General features: G+C 36.8%; 1 protein-coding gene across 4 annotated transcripts in view; it reads right to left on the reverse strand.

Moving 5' to 3' along the window:
- LOC150097824 (USP6 N-terminal-like protein) overlaps positions 1–26,070 on the reverse strand; it is a 475,396-nt gene that overhangs the window by 306,610 nt on the left and 142,716 nt on the right. For all 4 annotated transcript variants that reach the window (XM_090406042.1, XM_090406041.1, XM_090406038.1 and 1 more), the window contains one exon: positions 13,885–13,965. In XM_090406042.1, coding sequence (XP_090262168.1) covers positions 13,885–13,965 — 81 coding nt within the window. The remainder of the gene's footprint in view (positions 1–13,884; positions 13,966–26,070) is intronic.

Consider the following 26,070-nt stretch of genomic DNA (forward strand, 5'->3'; position numbering starts at 1 on the left):
TAGTTATGATTAATGTTAAAGACTAATTTAATTACTCACAAAGTCTTCTATATAAAGTGCAGTATGAACAGAATAATAAAAACTATTGTGCATTGCAAAATTCACAGGCAAATTTTTGATACTTATTTCATATAAGTTTCTGTCTTCAAGTAGAAGCAAGCCACTGTAATTCCATTTGTAAAAATAATTTAAAATAGCTTCTAGCTGTAAACAGAAGTCAGAAAGATTATACAAAATAAGTTCAAAAGTGAACTTATTTGGAACTTGAGTATTCTTGGTATTTCAAAGTGTTGAAATACCAAGAATACTCAAAACAATAATGCTTGGAAAGAATTTAATGCCATCAAAAACTGTATAGCACATAATAAAATCCCGAAAAGGAAATTAATTAACGATAGGTGCATTCTTCAAGAGATCCAGTATTAGAGCTACAGATATTGTATCAAAGGGAAAAAAATTCAAAATTAAAAAAAGTACTTTTCTTTTGCATTACCTTCTCAGCAAAAAAAAAAAAAAAAGTGTGAATTTGTAACAGTGCCTATATTAAAAAAAAAATTATTTTGAAGAACCAAGTTAGGCTATTAATGGAAAGATAAAGCACAGTACATAGCCACACACCTAATCAAATGTCAAGTTAACCTTCTTGTAGTTAGTGTGACCCCTGTCTCCACAAAAGGAGACATGTGCAAAATCAGTGAGTATTCCCTGAAACAGGATAGGTCTACTACATCGTACATGACTTTCATTACCTAAAATACCACTCTGCTTACTGGAGACCACAATTTGGTCTCCATAACAATGGTTCATGATACCTTTCAATGGCATGCAATATGAACAACCCAAATCCCTTTTTTCAAGAGTGCACTAGTAGATCATTCTACAGACCATCCACTAAATATAAATTAAAGATGCCAAGAAATTATATTCTCGGTTTAATCCTTTATTCAAGTGTAAGCAAACAAAGTTTCCATCTGAACTATTTTCAGGACTGGGCAACTCATATATAGAGACTAATGACTTTACATCACTTGCCTTAGTATCTCATAATGTAAAGCACATATCCTTATGGACATGTATCATGCTATGCATTAAGGAAAGGATCACTATTTAGACCTGCTTTGATCTTTATTGAAGTCACATCAGTGGGAGCCAAACCCAGAAGCGATACCAAGGTTGAAGTAATGCAGAACTCATATTTTCATATACGAGTAGCCAAAAGGTGTCACACTTTATTACTAAAATACTGGATTTATTAGATATTAGAGATAGATGTTGAATATAATATAACAAAGAATATAATTTCTTGGCATCTTTAATTTATAGTATAACCAAGTGGAAAAACTTCCAACATCTGTCTCTAATCCAGAGTATTTTAGTAATAAGGCATGAAACCTTTTGGCTACTTTTAAACGGAAATATGACTTCTGCATTACTTCAACCTTAGTATCACTTTTGGGTCTGGTTCCCAATGATGAGACTAAATAATTTAAGGAAATTACAACGTCAACTAGGATATACATTAAAATAAATTTTAATATACTTCAATATTTCGACAACGTCACGTTGCCATTTTCAAGAAACTTAAGAACAAGACATGCATGAGACACAACAAACAGTAAGTGAGGAAGAAGGAAGCTATTATTTCTCCTAAAGTCCTGATGGTGCCCTCTAGCAGGCAATGTTGGTATTTTGGGGCAATTGGGCTGAAGGTCTTCTGATGTAGGTTTCCCAAATTTGAGGCAGTCTCATGCAGCCAAATTTGTTGAGGTTTGGATTGTTTCTTAGGGCTGAAGCTGATTCCATGAAAAGCCTTTCATATTTGTATTCACTACCATGTATTATCGTGGTTTTCTTCCACCATATTCTATGGCAGGTATCCAGGCATGGTCAGCAAGACCAGAGTGGCTGTATTGGTGAAACCAGAAGTAGTCCTTGTGTTCTGAAATTCTGATATTTGCTGTCCTGCCTGTTTGGCCAAAGTAGGGCAGCTTACAGTTGCAAGGGACCTGGTATACACCAGGTAGGTCTGGGGGGGGGTCTTTAGTAGAGTGGATAAGGGATGCCAATTTTTTTTATGGTCTATAACAAGAAGTTCGGTCATGTTTTTTTAGGATTTTTGTAATGTTTTCCGAGGTGTCTCAGATATAGGGGATTGTGGTGGTTTACTGGTTTCAATATTTTTTGGATTTTTTGGGTGGGTAGCCATTGGCTGAGAAAATGTTGGGCATGTCGTTTAGTTCTGTAGTTAGGGCATTGTCATTTGAACATATAAGTTTAGCCCTTGGTGAATGCATCTGCCTGTATGGGTGGGTTTTCTATAGACTGAGAAAACCAAGGTTCCATCACGCTGGCAGGTGACTAGTGTGTCTAAGAAAGGAAGGCAGTTGTTTTTTTCTTCTTCCAGGGTGAATTTGATTCTGGGGGTGTTGGTTGTTTAAGTGTGTTAGGAAGGAGAGGAGTGCATCTGAGCCATGTGGCCAAATAGCGAACACATCATCAACATAGCGAAGCCAAATGGTTGGTTTTTGTGGGGCAGAGTTTAAGGCTTTCTCTTCAAAATTCGATATAAATTCGATACAAATTTATTCAGCTGGCAACCCACCACACCAGCTTTGCTTATTCTTTTGTCTATTTCCAGATTTAGAATTTGCCATCTTCACTAAAAAATTGTGCCTAAATAGCCGAAATATTTTACTTGTTCTACAGACTTGCCATTCAGAATGCATTTGATGTGTTCAATGTTTCTTCCTATTTTCATAGTTTTTGGTCTTTTTATTGCTGATTTTCATATCAAATTTGTTATTCGGTTTAGTTAGAGAATCCTAGAGACTTGAACTAGATATGTTTATGAGTACAACATTATCTGCATAACGTTTAACATGTCCACTTCTAATATCAGGCCCAATGCCACTTTCTTTCATAATGTGAAAGAAAGTGGCATTAGGCCTGAATAATGTGGCCAAGTGGTTAGCATATCCACTCTCCAATCAAAAGGTTGCAGGTTCGAATCCCGTCATGGACATGGATGTTTGTGATTGCCTGTGAAAATACCAGTGGTGGTGGTGGGTGGTAGATGCCGTTGGTGAAGTTGGTGGATTGAGTTGTGGAGACAGAGAGTCGTAGAGAAGGTGCCCTCCCTCGATGAGTCTTTGGACTCCTTGGAGTTGTAATGACCAATAACCTGTGTAATGGTTATTGGCATTATGGGAAGGGTCACTACCCAGACAGGTTTCGACCTTTATTGAGGTCCCGTCAGTGGGAGCTAGACCCAGAGGTGATACCAGGAACCTGCTGCATTACAAGGTTGAAGCAATGCAGAATTCATATTTCCATCTTTTGGCAAGTGGCATATAGAAATATGAGTTCTGCATTGCTTCAACATTGGTATCACCTCTGGGTCTGGCTTCCACTGAAGAGGCCTCAATAAAGGTTGAAACCAGTCTAGGTAGTGACCCTTCCCATAATGCATAGCATTATACATGTCTGCAAGGAGATGTGCTTTGCATTATTGGATACTAAGGAAAGTGATGAGAACTTAATCCACCTTTGTTATGAGTTGCTCCAGTCCTGAAGATACTTCAGGCTCAAAGTTTGTTTGTTTACACTTGGATAAAGGATTAAACTAAATATATAATTTACAGTCTAACCAAGTGGGAAAAAAAACTTCCAAAACCCTGTGAATCTCCACTTGTAACTTTCCTACTCTCTGATACTACTCCCCATACACAACTGTCTGATATCTGTCAGAGAGCCAATCACCAATCCACTGCCCTGATATACAAATCCATATGATGTAACTTAAAAATCAACTTGTCATTTAGTATCCTGTCAAATGCCTTGGAAAAGTCCAAAAAAAAAAATTACAGTGTATGCCTTACCTTCATTCACTGCTCGTGTTACTCCATTGTAAAAGGTGACTAGATTACTAAAACAAGAGCATCCTTTAACAATCCATGCTGGCCTGCATAAATAATATTACCCTCATCTGCCCAATTCTGCATGAGTTGCTACCAATTTCTCCAAAATCTTAACAACTACAGAAGAAATGCAAACAGGCATATTGTTTGATGCCTTCATCCTACTACCACCCTCCTTCCACTCTTCAGGAACCTGCTGCATTGCAAGACTCATTAAACATCCAAGTTAACAACACAGTCAATTCCATAGCACATTCCCTTAAAGCACATGGTGAAATTCCATCTATTCCTCCTACCTTATTGACATTTAGCATACTCAGTATTTGGAATACATCCTCTTTATTCACTTCTAACATTCACCACTCAGTATCCATCTATGAATAAAGCCTTATTCATGGATCTTATTGCAAAAATGTGTAAAGAACAAAAATGTGATATTTTATGTCTACAGGAGACATAAAATTTCACATTTTATGTCTCCTGTAGACACAAAGGACCTCAACAAGTCAGACCTAAAATTTCTGGAATGAAGCTCATAAAAGAAATACAATACCATATCAAAAGTATGGAAATGCTATCATCACTCAGCAGGAGCTCCAGGTTACAGGATGCCTAATCACAAACCAAAATAACATAAAAATCCTTGGAATAGATCAGGATAACATCAGTGTTTTCTCAGTATATAAACACCCAGTATAACCTTTGCTTTTGAAATGTCATCTTAACACACAAAGTACTTGACACAAAGGAAATCTGCTATTATTATAGGCAACTTTAACAGTCATAGCACACAGTGGGGTTATAGTGTAACAAATGAGGATGGAGAGTTAGTTGAACAGTGGGCTGAACGTAATCAAATGAATCTTATACACTGATCCTAAACAGCCATGATCATTTAACAGTGGAAGATGGAAAAGAGGTTATAACCCAGACCTTGGATGTTAGTAATAGCTAATATGTGCACTAAACAGGTACTTGCACCAATCCCAAGTTCACAACGTAGACCAATAATGTTGCAAATTTCCCACCAGTCCGACTTAAGGAGATCCCACTTAGAAGATGCTTTAATTTTAAAAAAGCTAACTGGGAACAGTTCTCAACAGAATTAGACATAAACCTGACCAACATTTCACCCAGACCAGAAAATTATGGGAAGTTCATCAAAGCTATTAGACAGTCTGCTACCAGGCACATCCCAAGAGGTTGTAGAACATGTTACATTCCAGGTTTTACAGAGCACAATGTGGAAATATATGAAAGATATTGTGACCTATATGATAAAGATCCATTTTCATCAGAAACAATTGATGCAGGAGAGGAACTTATAGCAGCACTGTCTGAAAAAAGAAGTCAACAACAGGCAGAGAAAATTAAAAGCTTAGATATGAAACACAGTAGCAGGAAAGCCTGGCTCTTACTCAAAAAATTATCTGGTGAGCCCACAACAGCAGCAACCGAAGTTAATATAAATGCAAACCAAATTGCAACTCAGCTATCTCTGAATGGTAAACCAAGTACCAAAGGAAAAATACCTAAAGATTATATTAAAAAAGTTAAAGTTAAAGAAAATAATCTCTTCGAAGCAGCATTTACTAAAGAGGAACTAGAAAATGCCCTGAAAGCCTTAAAATCAGGAAAAGCTGCCGGTATAGATGATATCAGAAACGAGATACTAAGGAATCTGGGAGAAAAGGCAACAGAGTGGTTGTTAGAATTTTTCAACTTTTGTTGGAAATTTGCTAAAATACCCAGCATATGGAGGCAAACGAAAGTAATACCTATCCTGAAACCGGGTAAACCTGCTGAGGATCCAAAGAGCTACAGGCCTATAGCTCTCCTATGCACAACACTGAAGCTGTATGAGAGGTTAATCTTGAACAGACTAAGTCCAGAAATAGAGAAAGTGCTGATAAAAGAACAGGTAGGATTTAGACCAGGAAGATCATGCACTGGACAAGTATTAAACTTAACACAGTTTATTGAGGATGGCTTTGAAAGGGAGTGTTAGCAACAGGAGCTGTATTTATATATTTGACAGCAGCATATGACACACTAAATCTTAGAAAGCTTATAGTCAAAATTTACAGCATGACAAACAGCTATTACTTAGTGGAGATATTTAAGGTGCTGCTGTTCAGCAGGAGATTCTTTGATTTTCAAGGAAAAAAGAGCAGATGGCGTATCCAGAAAAATGGTCTACCTCAGGGAAGTGTGCTATCTTCCCTCCTCTTCAATATATATATACTAATGACCAACCTATAAACCCACAGTCAAGAACCTTCTTATACGCAGATGACCGGGCAATAGCTTATCAAGCAAAATCCTTTGATGACATTGAGAAGCAGTTCACACAAGAGCTAGAAACCCTTACAGTTTACTATAAGGAAAACCAACCAAAACCAAATCCCAGTAAAACCCAAATGTGTCTTTTCCATCTCAATAATAGAGAGGTGAGGAGAGAGTTGAATGTAGAATGGAATGGTGTGAAACTGGTCAATTATCCAAATCCAACTTACCCTAGATGCTACACTAGACAGGACCGTAAATTATAAATTATTAGGGTCCTATCTAGAAATTATATTTCTAGACAGGACCCTAAATGACAGCAGCTAAAACTCAAATACTTAATAATATTCTGCACCGATTAACATCACCTTGGTGGGGTGCAAATCCACAAGTACTGCACACCTCTGCACTGGTACTCTGCTATTCGACAGCTGAGTATGCTAGCCCTGTTTGGGAAAGATCATCACATGTCAAAATTATTGATAAGGTTCTTAATGAAACATGGCGGCACATTACCGGCTGCCTTAAGCCTACAAAAACTGACCATCTATATACTCACTGTCTGGTATTGCACCTCCTCACTACACAGAGCAGATATGAGCAGAAACAATAACTAAATGATGAACGGCATCCTTTGTATGGACATGTTGCAGTACATAAGAGGATATAGAAAGTATTTTTAACTTGGGTATAGTTATGTTAAAGATACCAAGCAATTTTAAACCTGGTTTTACTCCATTTTTTCCAAGTAAGCAAACAGACAAAATGTCAAGTTTGCGCCTGCAATTTATGCAAGACTAGCTGATCCCACAGGTAGTGCAAGACCAAGGCAACTCGTGGTAGAGGTGGAGCAAGCTCTGATCACTAATCTTAATATTTACCCTTAATGCCAAAACACATCTCCAAGAAGGGGATGTATGATGTTTTGTATTAAAGGCAAGGGGCCACTACCCAGACTGGTTTCGACCTTTATTGAGGTCTCATCAGTGGGGAGCCAGGCTAGAAATACCAAGATTTAGTAATGCAGAGCTTGTAAGTATTTTACCAAAACGAGTTACCATAAGGCGTTATAACCTTATTAAATAAAAATCTCAGGAGGAGATATAGATGTAGAAAGTATTTTTAACTTGGGTATAGTTATGTTAAAGATACCAAGCAATTTTAAACCTGGTTTTACTCCATTTTTTCCAAGTAAGCAAACAGACAAAATGTCAAGTTTGTGCCTGCAATTTATGCAAGACTAGCTGATTCCACAGGTAGTGCAAGACCAAGGCAACTCGTGGTAGTGGTGGAGCAAGCTCTGATCACTAATCTTAATATTTACCCTTAATGCCAAAACACATCTCCAAGAAGGGGATGTATGATGTTTTGTATTAAAGGCAAGGGGCCACTGTCCATACATCATACATCCCCTTCTTGGAGATGTGTTTTGGCATTAAGGGTAAATATTAAGATTAGTGATCAGAGCTTGCTCCACCTCTACCACGAGTTGCCTTGGTCTTGCACTACCTGTGGGATCAGCTAGTCTTGCATAAATTGCAGGCACAAACTTGACATTTTGTCTGTTTGCTTGCTTGGAAAAAATGGAGTAAAACCAGGTTTAAAATTGCTTGGTATCTTTAACATAACTATACCCAAGTTAAAAATACTTTCTACATCTATATCTCCTCCTGAGATTTTTATTTAATAAGGTTATAACGCCTTATGGTAACTCGTTTTGGTAAAATACTTACAAGCTCTGCATTACTAAATCTTGGTATTTCTAGCCTGGCTCCCCACTGATGAGACCTCAATAAAGGTCGAAACCAGTCTGGGTAGTGGCCCCTTGCCTTTAATACAAAACATCATACATCCCCTTCTTGGAGATGTGTTTTGGCATTAAGGGTAAATATTAAGATTAGTGATCAGAGCTTGCTCCACCTCTACCACGAGTTGCCTTGGTCTTGCACTACCTGTGGGATCAGCTAGTCTTGCATAAATTGCAGGCGCAAACTTGACATTTTGTCTGTTTGCTTACTTGGAAAAAATGGAGTAAAACCAGGTTTAAAATTGCTTGGTATCTTTAACATAACATAAGAGGATAAGATCAAAGAAAAGTTTTATTCACTCAGTGGAACTGTTGGTTGATTCCATAAAAGCTACAAGTTTAACAATGTGGCAAAAACAATCTCCAGAGGCTCTGAACTTAAACAAATCTCTTCCTTCCTGCTTACATCTTGACTGGCAAAGATGGAAGACATTGAATAGACTTCGTTCCAGAATGGGCAGATCAAAGCAGAATATGCCTGATGGAGCTACACAGACAATGACAGCTGCTCATGTGGTGAAACACAAACCATGGATCATCTTCTGCAATGCTGCTTAGTAGACAGTAATAACCACGCTACCGGCCAAGACGTCTATGGACGTGAAAGTTATCATGGATGCGAAGTGCATACTAAAATTGTAATACCATTGATATTACATTGAAATATATGATGGATACAAAGCGTATGAGGATGCGTATTTGATCCATAATGGCCAGTGAGGTGGTTAATAATATATGTACCCAAGAAGATTTAATGCAGTGTAATGAAACAGCTTTAAAGTATATTAGTCACTGGATGAGTGAAATTTGACATTTTATGTTTTTACTTACTATTTCATGCAAGTGGCATTTTTGACTTTTAATGTATGCTTTTAATCCCAATTCTTTTGATGCCTATTTCTTTAAATGTATGCGTTTAATTATTTATATGTAGGCTCTTACATTTTCTGTAGTTCACACACAAAATAAATAAATAAAATATGAATAAAGCCTATAGTACCAGGATAGAACACTCTAATAAAGTGATCATTAAATAGTTCAACTATGCTATCTGCTTTCATCATCCGATTCTCATCTTCACCCAGCAGTAATCCATCCACTATCATTTTTTGCTTCTACTTACTCAATAAAATTTAGTTTTGAAGGTAAAGATGATCACTTTTTTTTTTTTACTAAATAATTTAAGGAAATTACAATGTCAACTAGGATATACATTAAAATAAATTTTAATATACTTCAATATTTCGGCAACGTCACGTTGCCATTTTCAAGAAACTTAAGAACAAGACACGTGCATGCAGGCACAACAAACAGTAAGTGAGGAAGAAACAGGAAGCTATTATTTCTCCTAAAGTCCTTATGGTGCCACCTAGTGGGCAATGTTGGCATTCTTGGGCAACTGGGCTGAAGGTCTTCTGATGTAGGTTTCCCAAATTTGAGGCAGTCTCATGCAGCCAAATTTGTTGAGGTTTGGATTGTTTCTTAGAGCTGAAGCCAATTCCATGAAAAGCCTTTCATATTCGCATTTACTACGGTGTATTATTGTGGCTTTCTTCCACCGTATTCTATGACAGGTATCCAGCACATGGTCAGCAAGACCAGAGTGGCTGTATTGGTGAAACCGGAAGTAGTCCTTGTGTTCTGAAATTCTGATATTTGCTGTCCTGCCTGTTTGGCCAAAGTAGGGCAGCTTACAGCTGCAAGGGACCTGGTATACATCAGGTAGGTCTACGGGGGGGAGGTTGGTCTTTAGTAGAACAGATAAGGGATGCCAATTTTTTATAGGTCTTTGGTTTGATTTTGATTTGAGTGATCTTCAATTTCTCTGTATATGTTATTGATAAAGTTGTTTTTATCTTTAATGCGAAGTTTATTGATGAGCTTGGATAACTCGCTACAGCTCTGCCTATCATCTTCCATTCAGAGTCCTTTTAACTTTATTTTTCATCTTTTCTCGAATTGTTTCAGCATTTCATTTGATATCAAGGTTGTGCCAATCCTGGATGTTTTGGGCAACATTGACTTTGCATTAATTTGAAAGAAAATTATTGATAGGAGATTTGTAATAATGTAAACTTAATCATGCAGTGCTGTCATAGTAACCAAAACATCCTTTGAAGGTACTTGATGATGAACATATTGATTCAGACATTAGAAACATTATATGAAATGCATTTAACGTTATATGAAATGTGATTTTTTTTCTTTTTATCGAATATTAAAAAAATCATGTACAGTGGTGGAGTTACAACTGCATTATCATGATTTTTCTTTGGAACATATTAAAAAAAAGCATCATTAAATCTGCTTTAGTGATTTTTCAAGGCATATGATTTTTTTATTTTCTTCCTATTCAAAAAGAGGAAAATTTTATAATGCCTATTCAGCAACAAGTATATACTTAGCAGCAGAGCAAAGTAGCAAACACACAAAACGTCACCAATAAAATAATTTATATTTTATTTTTTCCACATTCAAAAAATTTTACCCACTTTTTCTGTATTGATGCATTAGTTAGTTAGTATTTGTTTTCATTTTCAATTACTCAGAAAGAAAAAAATAAATTTTCAGTTTTTCATCTGATCTTATTCAATATAACATTATTATTATTATTATGGTATCTCGTGGAATCCAGAGTCTCATCATGGGAGACCACCTACACTAACCTTTTAAAACACACAAAATCTATGTATATCTCTCCTTAAACTCATTCACTGTAAGGACACTTGCAAGTAATTCTGGCATTCAATTTCATTCAATGCCCAAATATTTCGGGAATCTGTTGTAGCATAGCAGTTTGTGGTTGAAATAGACCATGAGTTCTTGTTCAGGTGGAATGATGAAACTTCTGTTTTGCTAGGATTTGGGCATAATCTCCATTTACTGAAGTATTCATCTAGGACTGCAAGGTCATTTGTTAGTGTATCTTCCATTGTAGTAAAATTGGTGTGTCTGGTGGCTAGAGAAATGTCATCAGTGTAGCAAAACTTCTTGGAGGCTGTATTAAGCAAATCTGCGATGTATAAGTTAAAAAGGAGGGGGAGCCAGAACTGACCCTTGTGGTAGTCCTTTATCCAGTGTTTTTTGTTTACTTTTGTGCACGTCCATACACACTTGGAACAGGCAGTTGCTTAGCATGTTATCGATTAGTTTTGCTATTGTTCTGCATGGGACTGCACGGAGCAACTTGCAGACTGCGCCAAGCCTCCAGACTGTATCATAAGCTGCGGTAAGATCTACAAAAGCTACAGCTGTTTTCCGGCATTGTTGGTAGCCTGCCTCTATATGTGTGGTGAGTGACAGAACCTGATCACAGCAGCTTCATTTATTTCTGAATCTGGCATGTTCCACTGGGACTTGTTCTATTATCTTAGGGGCAATTCTATTAAGGATGAGCCTTTCTAGGAACTTATAACAGGTGCTAAGCAGGGCGATTGGTCAGTAGTTTTCTGGTTTGTTGTTGGTTGGTTTTTCCTGATTTTAAGATGGGGATAATTTTTGTCCTCTTAAACTCTTTTGGAAGTCTACCAGTCTGGTGGATGTCAGAGAAAAAGCAAGCCAACCACTGTCGAGCTTTTTGGCCTGTCTTCAACAGGAAATCAGGATGAATTCCATCGAAACCTGGAGCTTTGCCTGGTTTCATATCCATTAGAGCAGTGTTAATATCTTCAAGAGTGAAGGGTCGTGAATATAAAGGGTCTGATGGTCTGTTATTTTTCAAATATGTAAGTTCTCTTTTTATTTGAAGAGTGTGTTGTTTGTCCTTGGTGGTATGTCTTGATGTGTTGACAATATGTGATGTATACTGGTTTGGAGAAATAGCTGATTGTTCCCCGGGCAGTCAGGGTGCCACTAATTAGTTTTCTTAGAAGGCTCCATGCATTTCTGTTGGAGTGCTGAAAATCGAGTCTTTCTACTGTTTCAGTCCATTTCTTCTGTCAGCTTGTGTCAAGGCTGTGAATGAGTTCATCTGCAATGTCAGGATCGCCACACTCTAGATATTCTTGATACAGTTTATTACTATTATCGTCTCATCCAGGGATATACTCCCTCCAGAAGCCTCTTGGTATAATCTTCTTACCTACAGCTAAGACCCCCCACGAATCTCTTGTAATTGGAGGGATCCAACGGATATATTTTTCAAGACAAGCAGCAGATGTATTCCAGTCGGCTTTCTGGAAGTTCCAGCAGGGACGTTGGATGGATCTGACAAGGGATACCTGCAGACCTACCTCTAATATAATTGGTCTATATTGGCTTCAGGGAAAGTTGGAAAGAACTCTTCTTGATGTAAGTAATGGTTGTCCATTGTTGTCCTGAGTGACAAAGCAGAAGTTGGGGTTGTACTCCCTGTTCCAAGCTGCTGACCTGAAGGAATATCAATCTTTTGCATCGAAAATTAGGTGCATGTTGTGAATTTCTGCCCATTCAGTCAAAGTCTCTCAGCATTCATTGTTGGAAGCATATTTCCATAGCGTGTGGTGGCTGTTAAAGTTACCTATATGTATCGCAGGGTGGTTATGCACTGGTAGAACTTGTGGAGGCCACAAGAGGGGAGGGGGTTTATACACATGGGTAATGGTTATGTTCCCTACCATAGTTGTTATCAGATGCACGCCGCTGACAATGCTGGTTGTAATGAGGTGGGAATCTTCTAGGGTACTCTGTACATAGGTGGCAAGGCCATGTGCATCATGGTAAGTGGTCCAATGATAATGTAACCAGGAATTCACACACAACACAGAATCCACAGCTCCCTGTGGTGGAACTGATCCTCATCCTTACAGTGAGTCTCTTGAATAAGAACAATGTCAACATTATTGTCATATAAAATCTTTGAGACGTATTCACATTTTGCTCTACATATACCCTTAATGTTAATTTGGCAAATTTGAACAACAGGTGCAATATTCGTAGTCATCTTGCCCTTAAGAGAGCTAATTGATGTGTTTGAGTTCATATGTACTGTAACCAGGAGATGGAAAAGATAGTCTGGTTGCCAAGTCGCTCTAGAAAGAAGCAGTGATGCTAGTGAATCTATAAGAAATAAAAACAAGGGTGCATAAAGAAAGGTGAATGGATTTAAATACAAAACATCGCATCATGGAATAAGTTGAAAGAAGTAAATATATAAAGAAGAAAAGGATATGAATAAAATTAAAGCACGGTCAATCACAGAAAAGCACGTGCAATTTCAGAAGTTCAAAATAATGATTTCTGTTATTTGTTTAACAACAAAAAAATCAAGTGACTTGCAATAAAAGTTTGAACATCTATGAATTTGTCAACACTATCCCATTTGGAGCTAATCAATCCAATCTTATTACAAATACACTTAGTTACCATCACAATTTTTTTTTTTCATACAGGATATTGATCATACAAAGTAATATCTATAATTCTATCACTTCCTTCTTCTTAACCTATTAAAACTATTTGCAGTAACGAATCACTACCCATCTAGAATTCATTTCCAAATCTTCCTTATTTCTTTTCCATTTATTTTCATTCATTAAACCTTCATAAATATTTCCTAACTCAGAAATATACAAACATACATTTTTTTTTACTTATTTTATTTTTTATTTTTTTATTTTTTTTTTTTTAGATTCCTATTCATATGCAATACTACTTACCATGGGTATAGCAGCAGTTTATATTTAAAATAATCATCTAAAAAAAAGTACAATGAAATAGTCTGGATTGTTTGCTATCTATCATCTTGTAATCTGAAAATGATTTACCTGCCTACGGAAAACACACACACTTATTCGATCTTGAAACCAAACATTAAATTAGCAATAGACTACAATTACATTGTTAATCGTACAATTCACTGATAATCGTTAACAAATCTATATAACATGAATTTACCTTTTCTCCCCTCTGGTACTTATCCCAATTTTTCAGCATCTTTAACCACTTACTCTGCCGTTCAGTTTCCAACCCTCTTACCTGTAAAAATGATGATATTACAATTATTATGATGTAAGTTACAGATGTGTCAAACCTACACGTAAAGTGGTTCAAAATTCTTGTAAAAATCAAAGAATTACTAGTCAATGAGCAGTAATTCTTTGTTGAATTATTGCTTTTGAATCTTTTGAGTAATTTTTAACAATGATGTGTATTACACATATGAAAAGCTAAAGGATGTTTTATCTGATTTATTAAATGATGAGCTATTAATACGATTGCTGTATGCTATATTTATGAAATAAACTATACCACAGTTCATCAGCAACAAACAATGATTTGTTTTTATTATGATCAATTTTCTGGCCTGCTTAGCAGAGTGGTTACCATATTCACTCTCCAACCAACAGGCTATAGCAGTGTTTCCAAACGCGGGGCATATGCCCCACAGGGGAACAATTTGAATATTTTGGGGACAATTAGAAAACGACGTTGCATTTCACCTCATCACTGATATACTCAAAAAACTCACCATTGTCAGCGATAAATTGTCAATGTTGCAACCCTGACTTTCCGAGGAAAAAAGCTGACATCACTAGTACAGCAGTCAACATAAATACAGTATCAAGAAGAACTCTCAGAAAAGCAAAATGATGAGTCTATTAGAAATTTATTTAATATAAAAGGAAACAATGGCATGGCTTTCTGCCAAGACAGAAACAAAAAAACAAAATTCAACTAGTTTTGCAAAAAAAATACTGTTGCCCATCATATTTAGTTGAATGTGGCTTTAGCTCTGTAAATAACTTGCTACTGAAAAAAAAAAAAAAAAATCATCTGGATATCACAATCCATGGGGATTTGAGATTGAAAATGACTAAATTAGTACCTCAAATAAAAACTCTTTGCAGTAGACATCAAGCTTTAACTTGGATTTTATTTTCTGGAGTTCAGTTCGATTTATGTTTTATAATATACAAAGTGTAATATAAAATTTATATTCATTGAAGAAAGTCAAATTAAAAACAGTTTTATCTATGTTCCTTTTTTTATTTAAAGTACATATTTATATTATACTTTTTCAAAACTTGGCTGACTATTATGATAGAGGAGGGAGCAACAAAATCTTTGAGGCATTGAGGTGGGGCATGATCCAAAAAATGTTGGGAAACACTGGGCTATAGGTTTGAATTTTACCATGGGGATGAATTTTTGTGAACATCTTTAAGGAGAAGATGAATTTTATTGTTTGGTGTGAGACCACTCACCTGCTCATTTGTGATCTTAAATGGCTTGAAAAAGTTCCATCCAGAATAAGGTTTCTGCATTATATAACACTAACCTCACCCACAATACTTATACCCATGAAGGATAGTAGACTAAATGCCTTTCATGGGTAATATTCACATAAAAATATCAATATATAAATAAATAAAATCAGCTTTAAATTATCCATATCTATTACTATAATTCTGTTCCACTTCAATTCCACAGGAAAAATGTTAATTTAGCTCCACATCACTCATTTTATTCCACCCACTAAGTATACCCTTTGCCATCTAGAGAGTGAAGAGAATAAAAAAATATTGAATTTTTCCCACTCAACCCACTTTCACACTGCTTGCCATCTAAGGGAACAACTTCACTACTGCTAACTGTATCAGAGACAACCAATACTGTATTATATGGTAATACTGTACATAATATGCTTAATCCCTGAGTGGATATCCTTATCTTAATAGTATTCATGTACAAACTTTGCTTGATGATGCATACCACTTCATCTATATCTTCAAAAATGATGTATTTCTTTAAAAAATTTAAAAAAATATAAAAAAAAAGTGTTTATCTATTCCATTTAGTATAACGCGAAAGTAGCAGCAAGATTTGAATAGACTTTTGACTTGAACAAATGAGTGACATTACAGTTTTAATAAGTGCAAGGGTTGTATTTTGAAGAGCAGAAATATAAGGCTCTGTACTAATATACTTATATATATTGTTAAAAATAACAATATATAAATACTTATATATTGTTATAGTAATAATAACAATATATAAGTACACCAGTTTAGCAATTCGTTAGTAGAGGTATATGTAAGTTCGGTTCACTTAAAACTTTGATATTCCAGGTCTACCTATTCACTGATGAGACCTGAAAAAGGGTTGAAACCAGTCTGGGTAGTGACCTCTTCTCATAATGTAAAACAGTAATACATCTCCTAGGAGCTCCGTTTTACATTATAAGAGAATATTAAGGGCAACTCGGAGCTTGCTCCACCTTTGCTCCGAGTTGCCCTGGTGTTGTACTACCCAAGTGATTATTTACACTTGCGCTCGCCGATAGTTTTTTCAGCATGAAACTCTAGGATTTCGATCCGAGTTTCGTATCGGGCTGTAGAATAATACGGGATTTACCATCTTCCTTAAACATTTCTTACATGTTATTCTTTTCAATATGAAATTCAAATTTATCCTGCTCAAGACTAAATAGTGATCGCTTCCAATTTCAAATCCTCTGAACACTCTGGTGTCCTGCACCAGGCAGAAAACATCACTATCAACAATAACATAGTCAATGACACTTTTCTTATTCCTTGCCTCTTCCCTCCATGTGAATTTGTGCACATTTTTATGTTGAAACATGGTGTTAGTAATAACCAGTCCATGTCCTGAGCAGAAATCCAACAAGTATTTGCCATTATTATTAGCTTTGCTCTTTTCTCCAAATTTTCCCAAAATATGTCTGACAATCATTTCCTACTCTGCTATTTAGATCCCCAACAAGGAACAACTTTTCCTTTTTCATTGTGTCAGTTGCTGTTGGAAAAATACTGTAGTAATTTAGCCGACATAAATGAGTCACTGCTCATAAAACATGTTCGACGAATGATTAGGATGTGATCACACCAATCGCACTGTAATTGGTTCTTTTGTCACGTGCCATGATTTTCTGCAGTAGTTTTATTACACACATTTTCAAAATTTTAGAGTTAATTATAAAAATAAACAGCAGAATTCAAAAGTGCAAAAAAAACTTTATAGTTTTTCAAAGCTGGATTACTTAAACCAAGCACCTCAACATCGAACATTAACTTATCTAAAAGTGTGTGTAAAACAATTTTTTTGTTATTACAGTGCTAATATTGAAAGAATTGCAGTATAATGTTATAGATATTTTTATTTTTAAAAATTTGTGATTTGACGGACACCCCTTAGCCCATATTAGTCCGTTAAATCGAAGGTTTACTGTAATTATTCCATGCATCAAAGACATCTTTTTCTCCTGTTTTCATGTCACCCTTATCATCTCTAATTCCTTTTACAGCACTCTTTCCCCCATTTCTGAGTTTCTTCAACACCTCCAGAATATCTTGCCACCTGCTTGATATTTATTTTCTATGTTCTTACCGAAATCTTGCCATGACTTTTGTTTAGCTAGTTTTACACAGTGGTAAGCTTTCTTACATTTCATTCTGTATTCTTAAAGAGCACAAGTTGATAACTAAAGGTGATAACTAAATTGTATTTCTTAGGATTTTTGATAACCTCCCAGAAAGAGGTTTGACAGATAGGGAGCGTAGATATGAGATGACATATTTTTCTGATCCAGAGAAATAGCCATTAGTCTTACTGATATCGCATGTTCATGTAGTTAAGTGCAGTTGTGAGGGGATTATTGATAGAGGAAATGAATTTTGCTCTGTTAATTAAAACTTATGATACCATACTTTTAGGAGAGATGGTAGCATGACTGTTGGTGGATATATCTGCCTGTGTGTATGTGTGTGTGTGTGTGGGGGGGGGGGTTCTATTAACTAGGAAGAGCAAACCACTGTTGTTTTCTTTTTCTAACCATGAACTCGCTACCCTTATCTGTTCTACAAATGATCAGCTCCCTCCTCTCTCAGTGCCTGGATTTTATAAAGTACCCTGTTCCTGTAAGCTGGCATACTTTGGACAGACAGGCAGATCAGCAACCATCCGCCTGGAAGAACACAAGTCATACATCTTCAACCATGTCTTGGATACAACCCACAGGATCTCTTGGAAAAAAAAAAACAGCATGCTCCATCACAGTAAATTCAAAAAAGAGAGACTACTCATAGTCTCTCTTTTTTACACAGTGAAGGAGGCCATAAAGAGGATGAAGAATGGAAAATCGGTGCCCCCCCCCCCAACAGGATCCCAGTGGAAGCATGGAAGGCACTGGGGGAAGAGGGAATTGACCTGCTGTGAGACCTGTTCATAAAAGTTTGACAACAGGAAAATATACCCGAGGAGTGGAGGGAAAGTACTCGTCTCCATCTACAAGAATGAAGGGGATGCAAAAGACTAAGAATTACAGAGGAATAAAGTTGATGTCCCAGACAATGAAAATCCTAGAAAGGGTTGGCTTCATGCCTGGTCGATCGACGACAGATGCTATCTTTGGGTTACAGCAGAGGATGGAAATGTTTTGAGAGAAACAATGGGAGCTACATCTGGTGTTTAATGATCTGAGAAAGCATATGATAGAGTGCCAAGGCAGGAAGTCTGGAGGTGTCTGAGGGAAAAGAAGAAGGTACCGGAGAAATATGTCATGTTGATGCAGGAGATGTACAGAAATGTGAAGATAAGAGTTCGGACCTGCCTGGGAGAGACAGAAAGTTTTCAAGTGAGGCTTGCATCAAGGGTCAGCATTAAGTCCGTTCCTGTTTAATATTGTAAGTGCATTCTAGTGTTGGGGAAAAAATACCATAATTGCATTTATTTGTTAAAGAATTTTATAAACCACAAGGGAGTAATTGCTTTGTCAGAGAGTCTGGATCTTTATTTAGTTACAAACACATCTTAAGTAAAAAAAAAATCTTTTATTTTGGGTTGACTTAGGCTCTGATTGTTAGTAGTGCATCTAAATTTTGGGATCAATGCTAGTTTTTTCTTTTATATAAATTTGTTTATTTTTTAATGAAAAATAAAAAAATGGTGAAAATACTTATTGATTAAGAAAGTTTATTTTTCACTTGGTTAGACTATAATAAATTTAGTTTAATCCTTTATCCAAGTGTGAGCAAACAAAGTTTGTGCCTGAAAATATCTTCAGGACTGAGGTAAGGTAGTACAACACCGGACAACTCAGAGCAAAAGTGGACCAAGCTAACATCGCTCCTATTTAGGAGTGATATAGGAAATAGGAGTGATGTTAGCTTGGTCCACCTTTGCTCTGAGTTGCCTGGTGTTGTAGTACCTTACCTCAGTCCTGAAGATATTTTCAGGCACAAACTTTGTTTGCTCACACTTGGATAAAGGATTAAACTAAATTTATTATACTTTTTGATCAAATCGATTTTTCTTCAAAATCAATATATCTCTTTTTTAAAATATGTTTCTAATTCTCTAAGATGATAATTTTCCATTTCTTTGTTCATATTATTTTCTGTGTACTTTTCTACTGAACTGCACTTTTCTTTCAAAATTTGTTCCATTATCGATTTTGCAGATCATGTAATTTCATTTTTATTTGCCGTAACACAAAAATCATCATTAGCCTCATTTAAACAATAAGTAGTACTAAGACTTTATCTCTATGTTTAAAAAGTTGCTGCTGTTGATGTATTTTTCAAAAGCTTCTTTTCCCCATTACAAAAGTGGAATTTAAAAATGGCCAGTACATTTAGCCTTGCTTACTCAGTGAAGGGTAGACTTCCTGAGGGAAAACTGTGTGACAAATATATTCAGAAATGGAAGTGTGCTCTGACTTATAGTGTTGAATTGTATGCATTTGAGTTGTTTATTTAGGCTTGAAGGACCAGATAAGAAAAATGTTTTCTTATCTTATTGATCTTATCCGTTTTTTACCAAACATTTCAAATGTTTGGTAAAAAAAATAAGTTAAACACGTTTTTTTTTGGAAAAAATCACCTTTATTTTTCAACATAGTCTCCATTTTTTCATCCCATCTATAAAGTAGGATTTGTCAAATTGTGCAAAACAGTCATGGACAACCTTGATGAGATCGATGTTTGAAGAAATTTTTTCCCACCGAGCCAAATTTTTAAGTTTGGGAACAAGAAAAAGTCACACAGAGCCAAGTCTGGAGAATATGGTGGATGTGGAACCAATTTGAACCTCAATTTGTGCAATTTTGCCATTGCGCTGGCTGATGTGTGGAATGGTGCATTGTCTTGATGAAAAAGCACCTTATTGTGTGCCAATCTTGGCCGTTTTTTCTTCAGTTCTTCTTTTAAATGGTCCAACCATGATGTATAATAGACTCCTGTTATTGTCCTACCCTTTTCCAAATAGTCTATCATGATAATTCCTTGGTAATCCCAAAAAACGGTAGCCGTGACCTTCCCAGCTGACAAAACAGTCTTCACTTTTTTTGGTGCTCTTTCACTGGGAACTGTCCACTGTTTTGACTTCTGCTTGGACTCAGGTGTGTAGTGGTGGAAAGAAAAAAAAATTACTTTATTGATTTTATTTCAGTATATGAAGGAGCTTGTGATATTTTAAGAAGAATCTGTATGGGGCAGAGAATATTAATTGACCTTGAGCCCTGTCTACTTGAAGTACCAAGTGACATCAAAACATCATCATATTCCATAAGCTGTCAAGCACTGTATTCATAATAACCTCTGGTAACTCATTAAACTTATTCATAAAAAAAAAAAAAAAAAAAAAAAAAAAAAAAAAAAAAACATCTCTCACACTACTGCTGATCAACTCTTACACAACTCCCAGGGATGATCATCTACTCTATAAAATCCTTTTAATAACTTATATTTAATCAATATTATTATTATGTTACACCTCCAAAGACTCATCAAGGGAGGACGCCTATTCTGCAACTCATTGTCTCCACCACTCAGTCCACAAACCACAGCAAACTGCCATCACCACCACTAGAATTTTTTGTCTGTAAATTGCGTGCATTCTCAAAGCTGATTTGTTTGTATGTGGGAGGGAAAACCCTGCTAACTCTGTATGAGATTGGCTGACTGATCTTCAACTGAAAAAATCCATGTAAAGATTCCTCTCGTCACGATGAGAATCGAACTTGGGCTTTTTCCATTCGATGGGTGCAACATACCGTCATTCTTCCAATTGTCCCATGGAGGTGCTTATAACAATTTTCTCTCATTCAAGTAAACTTTGTTCCCATACCTACACTCTATCCTCATGAGTGCTTGACAGACCCTGACCATTTGGTCACTCATCTCTGGATGCTTTCCATCACTTTCTCATTCCCAAGAAACTCATGTTATCAAGTCTATATAAAGTAGTAGAAGGAGGTTGTATCAAAGCCTTATAAAGAAAGAAAATAACTTTCTTATCCCTATTTATTAGTGAGTTTCTTAACACGTACATTAGTATTATTATTATATAGTATCTCCATGGAGTCTGGAAATTCATCGTGAGAGACCTACGCTAGTATACACACAAAACCTATCATACCTCTCCTTAAACTCATTCACTGTCAGGGCACTCAGAACTAATTCCGGAAATCCATTTCACTCATTCACCACTCTTCATGCAAAAAGAATCTAGTCCATACACTATTACTAACCCTGCTCTTACACAACTTCCATGGGTGACCTCTAATTCTGTGGCTATTTGTTAGTGTTAAAAAATTTCCTTAGCATCAATTTTATGAAACCTCTTTAATATTCCCTTTAATATCTTATAAGTTTCTATATCCCATCATTAACTTGGTAACCCACACACCTTAAACCTATCCTAACAAGGAGCATTCAAGGCCTGTCACCAGCTTGAGCATTCGTCTCTGAATCTTCTCTACCATCTCCTGACCCTCAAGAAACTCAGGTGGCGAAATCTGTGCACAGTAGTCAAGATGTGGCCAAATCATAGCCTTATAAAGAGGGATAACAACTTCCATTTCTTTACTTGTTAGCACGTTTTTCAACATCCAAGTGATCTTTTGTGCTATTTTGCCAACTTTTCCAATATGCTCTCTGAACTTCAATTTGCTGTCCAACATTATCATAAATCCGTAGCCTTCTCAGTTTCCTGCAATCCAGTACGATCAGTGTGTAACCTTTACAATCTAAAGTGCATGACTTTACATTTTGCAATTATCAATGATTATCAATTTAATATTTTGCAAATGTTAAATTGATAATCATTATTTTTTTCCCACAATTTTGCATCATCAAACAACTGAATATCTTACCCTCCCACCCCCAAATCTTTTCCTATATCACTGATGTACAAATTAAAGAGTACTAGCCCTAGTACAGAACCTTGAGGTACCCCACTAACACCTTCATTCGTCTAGATTCCACTCCACCATATACTACTCTCTGGTGTACGTCTATCAGCCACCCATCTATTAATGCTACTAGCTTCATATCCATTTGCACCAACTTTAGTAATAGTTTTCCATGTGGTATTCTGTCAGATGCAGCAGCAAAGTTCAGCGGTTTCATGGTGTAGCCATATCCTTTATCCAGTTTTGCTGTTACTGTATTATAAAATGTGAATAGATGCTACTATCTACCATCTATCAATGCTACTAGCTTCATATCCATTTGCACCAACTTTTGTAATAGTTTTCCATGTGGTATTCTGTCAGATGCAGCAGCAAAGTTCAGCGGTTTCATGGTGTAGCCATATCCTTTATCCAGTTTTGCTGTTACTGTATTATAAAATGTGAATAGATTATCCATTACAAAGTTGTGCTTCCTGCTGTAGAGTATTGTATTCCTGTCTCCACTCACTGTTGGATTTTACCTTTAACCAACTGTTTCAATACTTTAACATCTGTTTGCTATCTCTGTCTAGGCGCCACCTCTATGCAATGGAAAAGTCGTATCCTCTTTCTATTTCCTTGGAACATTGTCAGAGCTGAGACTTAGAATGAACAACTTCATCAGAAGGAAGGAATGCTAATTCTCTTGCACATTCACATAGTACACACGCTGATATGCCATCCAGTCTTACTGCTGTATTCACGTTGATGATTTTAAATATGCTGAACACCTGCCCCAATTCCGACATCATGTTACACCTTTGGAAAATGAACACCCAGCAACTCAACAACTTTTGTCTCTGTTATCTTCCAACCATCAACATTGATTAAAGCTATCCTACCATAGTCATTTTTCCTCTTACTTGCTACAACGAAAAAATTCTTTTGGATTTAGTTTGGCCTGCTTAGCTAATTTTCTCTCATAATGTGATTTGGGCTTTCTTACTATACTACTCACTCTTCTTGCTTGCACTTTGTACTGTTCACGAGTATGCTGATCACATTTTCTTTATATTCCCCTCTATAGTGTTTTCTTTTTTTGCAGCTCTTGCTTTACATTTCTAGTCATCCATTTAATCCCCACTTGGTTTATCCTCCTGATCTTGGGTATGCAGTCTGACACTTCTTCTCTCGAACAATCCCTGACCACTTCTCATGAATTATTGATATTCTTTCTTGTAGTTTCTTAAGCCATGGAATGGCTCCAAGTTGCCTCCTAAGGTTATTATAATTACCAGCTTTCAAGTTCAACATAAACCTTTTCTCAACAGAGAATTCCACATGTTTCGCAACTTCCCACAACAAGACTGCATGGTCACCCTCCATTATTGGAGGTGTGTACCTTGGTTATGGATTTATTTTCTGATGTAATTACCACATCTAGTACTCTCAAATCTCTGGTCCCTCTATACCATATAGTTTCAGATAATTATCCCTTAGGACATGTATGAATTCCACTTCAACTTTCCCATACCCCTTTCCTCCCTCCAATCTTTGTCCCCCATAGTCGAAGTCTCTCATAATAATTGCTCAGCCTACACTCATTGTGCTAATCTACCAATGCATGGCATCTATATTTTCCTGTTAACTTCCTGATCTATAGTTGCAGCTAACAATATATTTTGTGCTATTGGCCGCTATCTCACACACACAAGAGCCTCAAATGAACTCCACCTCCCCCAATCAAACCTAAAATCCTCTTTAATTTCATGTTGGAGGCTTAATGGATTGTATACAGTACTCAGAAAGGATAATTCTGACCACAACCTTGTGCTTATCTCCTCTCCCGTGGGAGAGGAGATAAGCACTAGGTTGTGGTCAGAATTACCCATGGGACTCACTACATTCACTACATATTTGGAGGGGTCATTAGTAAGGAAGAGATCTAAGGCATTTCGGGAGTTTAGGTTATCATGTATTCAGGTCGGCATTTGAACAATTTCTGTAAGTCATCAGTGATGGCAAATGTTTCAGCATCTCTGCCTGCAGGATCTGTACAACTGGAAGAAGACAGCCAATTGATGTTATGGATATCAAAATCACCGAGAAGGATAATTTCGCTGTTAGGAGAGTGGGACTGGAGAAAATCAACTTGTAGGGAGAGGAAATGGAATGGAAGAGGAAATGAAAAGAGCAAGGAAATGGAAAAGAGCTCGGAATGATTGGTGGTATTATGAGAGAGTGATAGAGACAGCAGATGAATTTGACTGAGTGGGGGAGGGATAGCTTTTCAGCCAAAGAAGTTCGACGTTGGGAGATTCTAGGTTAGGTGCTCTCTGGCAGGGGAGCACCTAACCTAGAATCATAACAAAACCTTAATGCATAACAAAACACATATCCTTGCGGATATGTCTAATGTTATGCATTAAGGGAAGGGCCACTACCCAGACTAGTTTCGACCTTTATTGAGGTCTCTTCAGTGACAGCCAGGCCCAAGTGGAGATATCAGGTAGAAGCATTAGCAGGTCATCTCCATCTATGTTTTGCATTATAGGAGATACTGAGATAGGAGTGTTGGTAGCTTACTCCACCTTTGCGACGAGTTGCCTTGGTGTTGTACCACCTTAACCCAGTCCTGAAGATACTTTCAGGCGCAAACTTTGTTTGCTCACACTTGGATAAAGGATTAAACTAAATTTATTATACTCTAACCAAGAATAAACTTTCAACATCTTTCTCTAAATCCAGAGTAATTTATTAAAAAAGGGTGGCACACCAATTGGCAACTCCTATAGGTGGAGATGACCTGCTAATGCTTCTGCCTGATATCTCCACTTGGGCCTGGCTCTCACTGAAGAGACCTTGATAAAGGTCGAAACTAGTCTGGGTAGTGGCCCTTCCCTTAATGCATAACATTAGACATATCTGCAAGGAGATGTGTTTTGCATTATAGGAGATACTGAGATAGGAGTGTTAGTAGCTTGCTCCACCTATGCAACAAGTTGCCTTGGTGTTGTACCACCTTAACCCAGTCCTAAAGATACTTTCAGGCGCAAACTTTGTTTGCTCACCCTTGGATAAAGGATTAAACTAAATTTATTATAGTGTATAGTTAGGAAGGTTGAGATGGATAGTGCTGGGGTAAGGTGAGATTTGAGTTTCTGTTAAAAAGAGTAGGTGAGGTTTGGTGGAACGTAGATGGTAGTGGACGCTATTAAAGTTGGAATTGAAGTCACGGATGTTGGTAAAATAGATATGCAAGGTTCTGTGAAGCAAGGATTTGACCGCAAGGATCTTGCATGTTTCCTATGCAGAGCCTGCATACTGGTCTCTTCGGTGGTTACTAGTGGCATCACTTGGTTTTTGCACTAGTTTGGTTTGTTTGTAGTCTATTATCCAACTGTTGTCTCCATTTTGGCGTTTTTCTTCTAGTTGTCTTCGGAGTTGGCATCTTCGTTCTCTCTCTGGGCAAAGGTTAAATCAGGTAGAGCACATATGCACGACTGGGGGAAAATGTCCTTTATCACAGTTATAAATTTGGATGTGTTTGCTGGTGTGACGTAGTTCACTTTCACGAGACATGAAAAGTTCGTTCTGTCCTTTCTTTTGTTTATAGGTCAGAAACGATGGCATGTGACGATGTTATTGGGATCGAAATTGCATTGTCTTGCTAGTTTGCCAACATCTTCTTTTAAGGATTCACTGTTTTCCATCAGAAAGTTCAGGATACCGGCATTAATGATTTGGTATCATTAATGATTTAATGATGCCAAATATTTGAGATGGACAATGAGCCGAAGAATTGGGAATGTAGCGACCTGAAAATGTCAACTTAATTCAAACAATACTAGGAATCACATACAGTTAGGGCATCGATGATGTCTTTGCTCTCTGTGGTCATTCTGAACAAGAACTACACTTGTTTCTAGATAAAATCACCCTTCTTCATC

The sequence above is a fragment of the Typopeltis vanoorti genome, chromosome 16 (genome assembly GCF_054136105.1).
Source record: "Typopeltis vanoorti isolate ZY-2024b chromosome 16, IOZ_Tvanoo_1.0, whole genome shotgun sequence".
In the NCBI taxonomy this organism is placed as follows: Eukaryota; Metazoa; Arthropoda; class Arachnida; order Uropygi; family Thelyphonidae; genus Typopeltis; species Typopeltis vanoorti.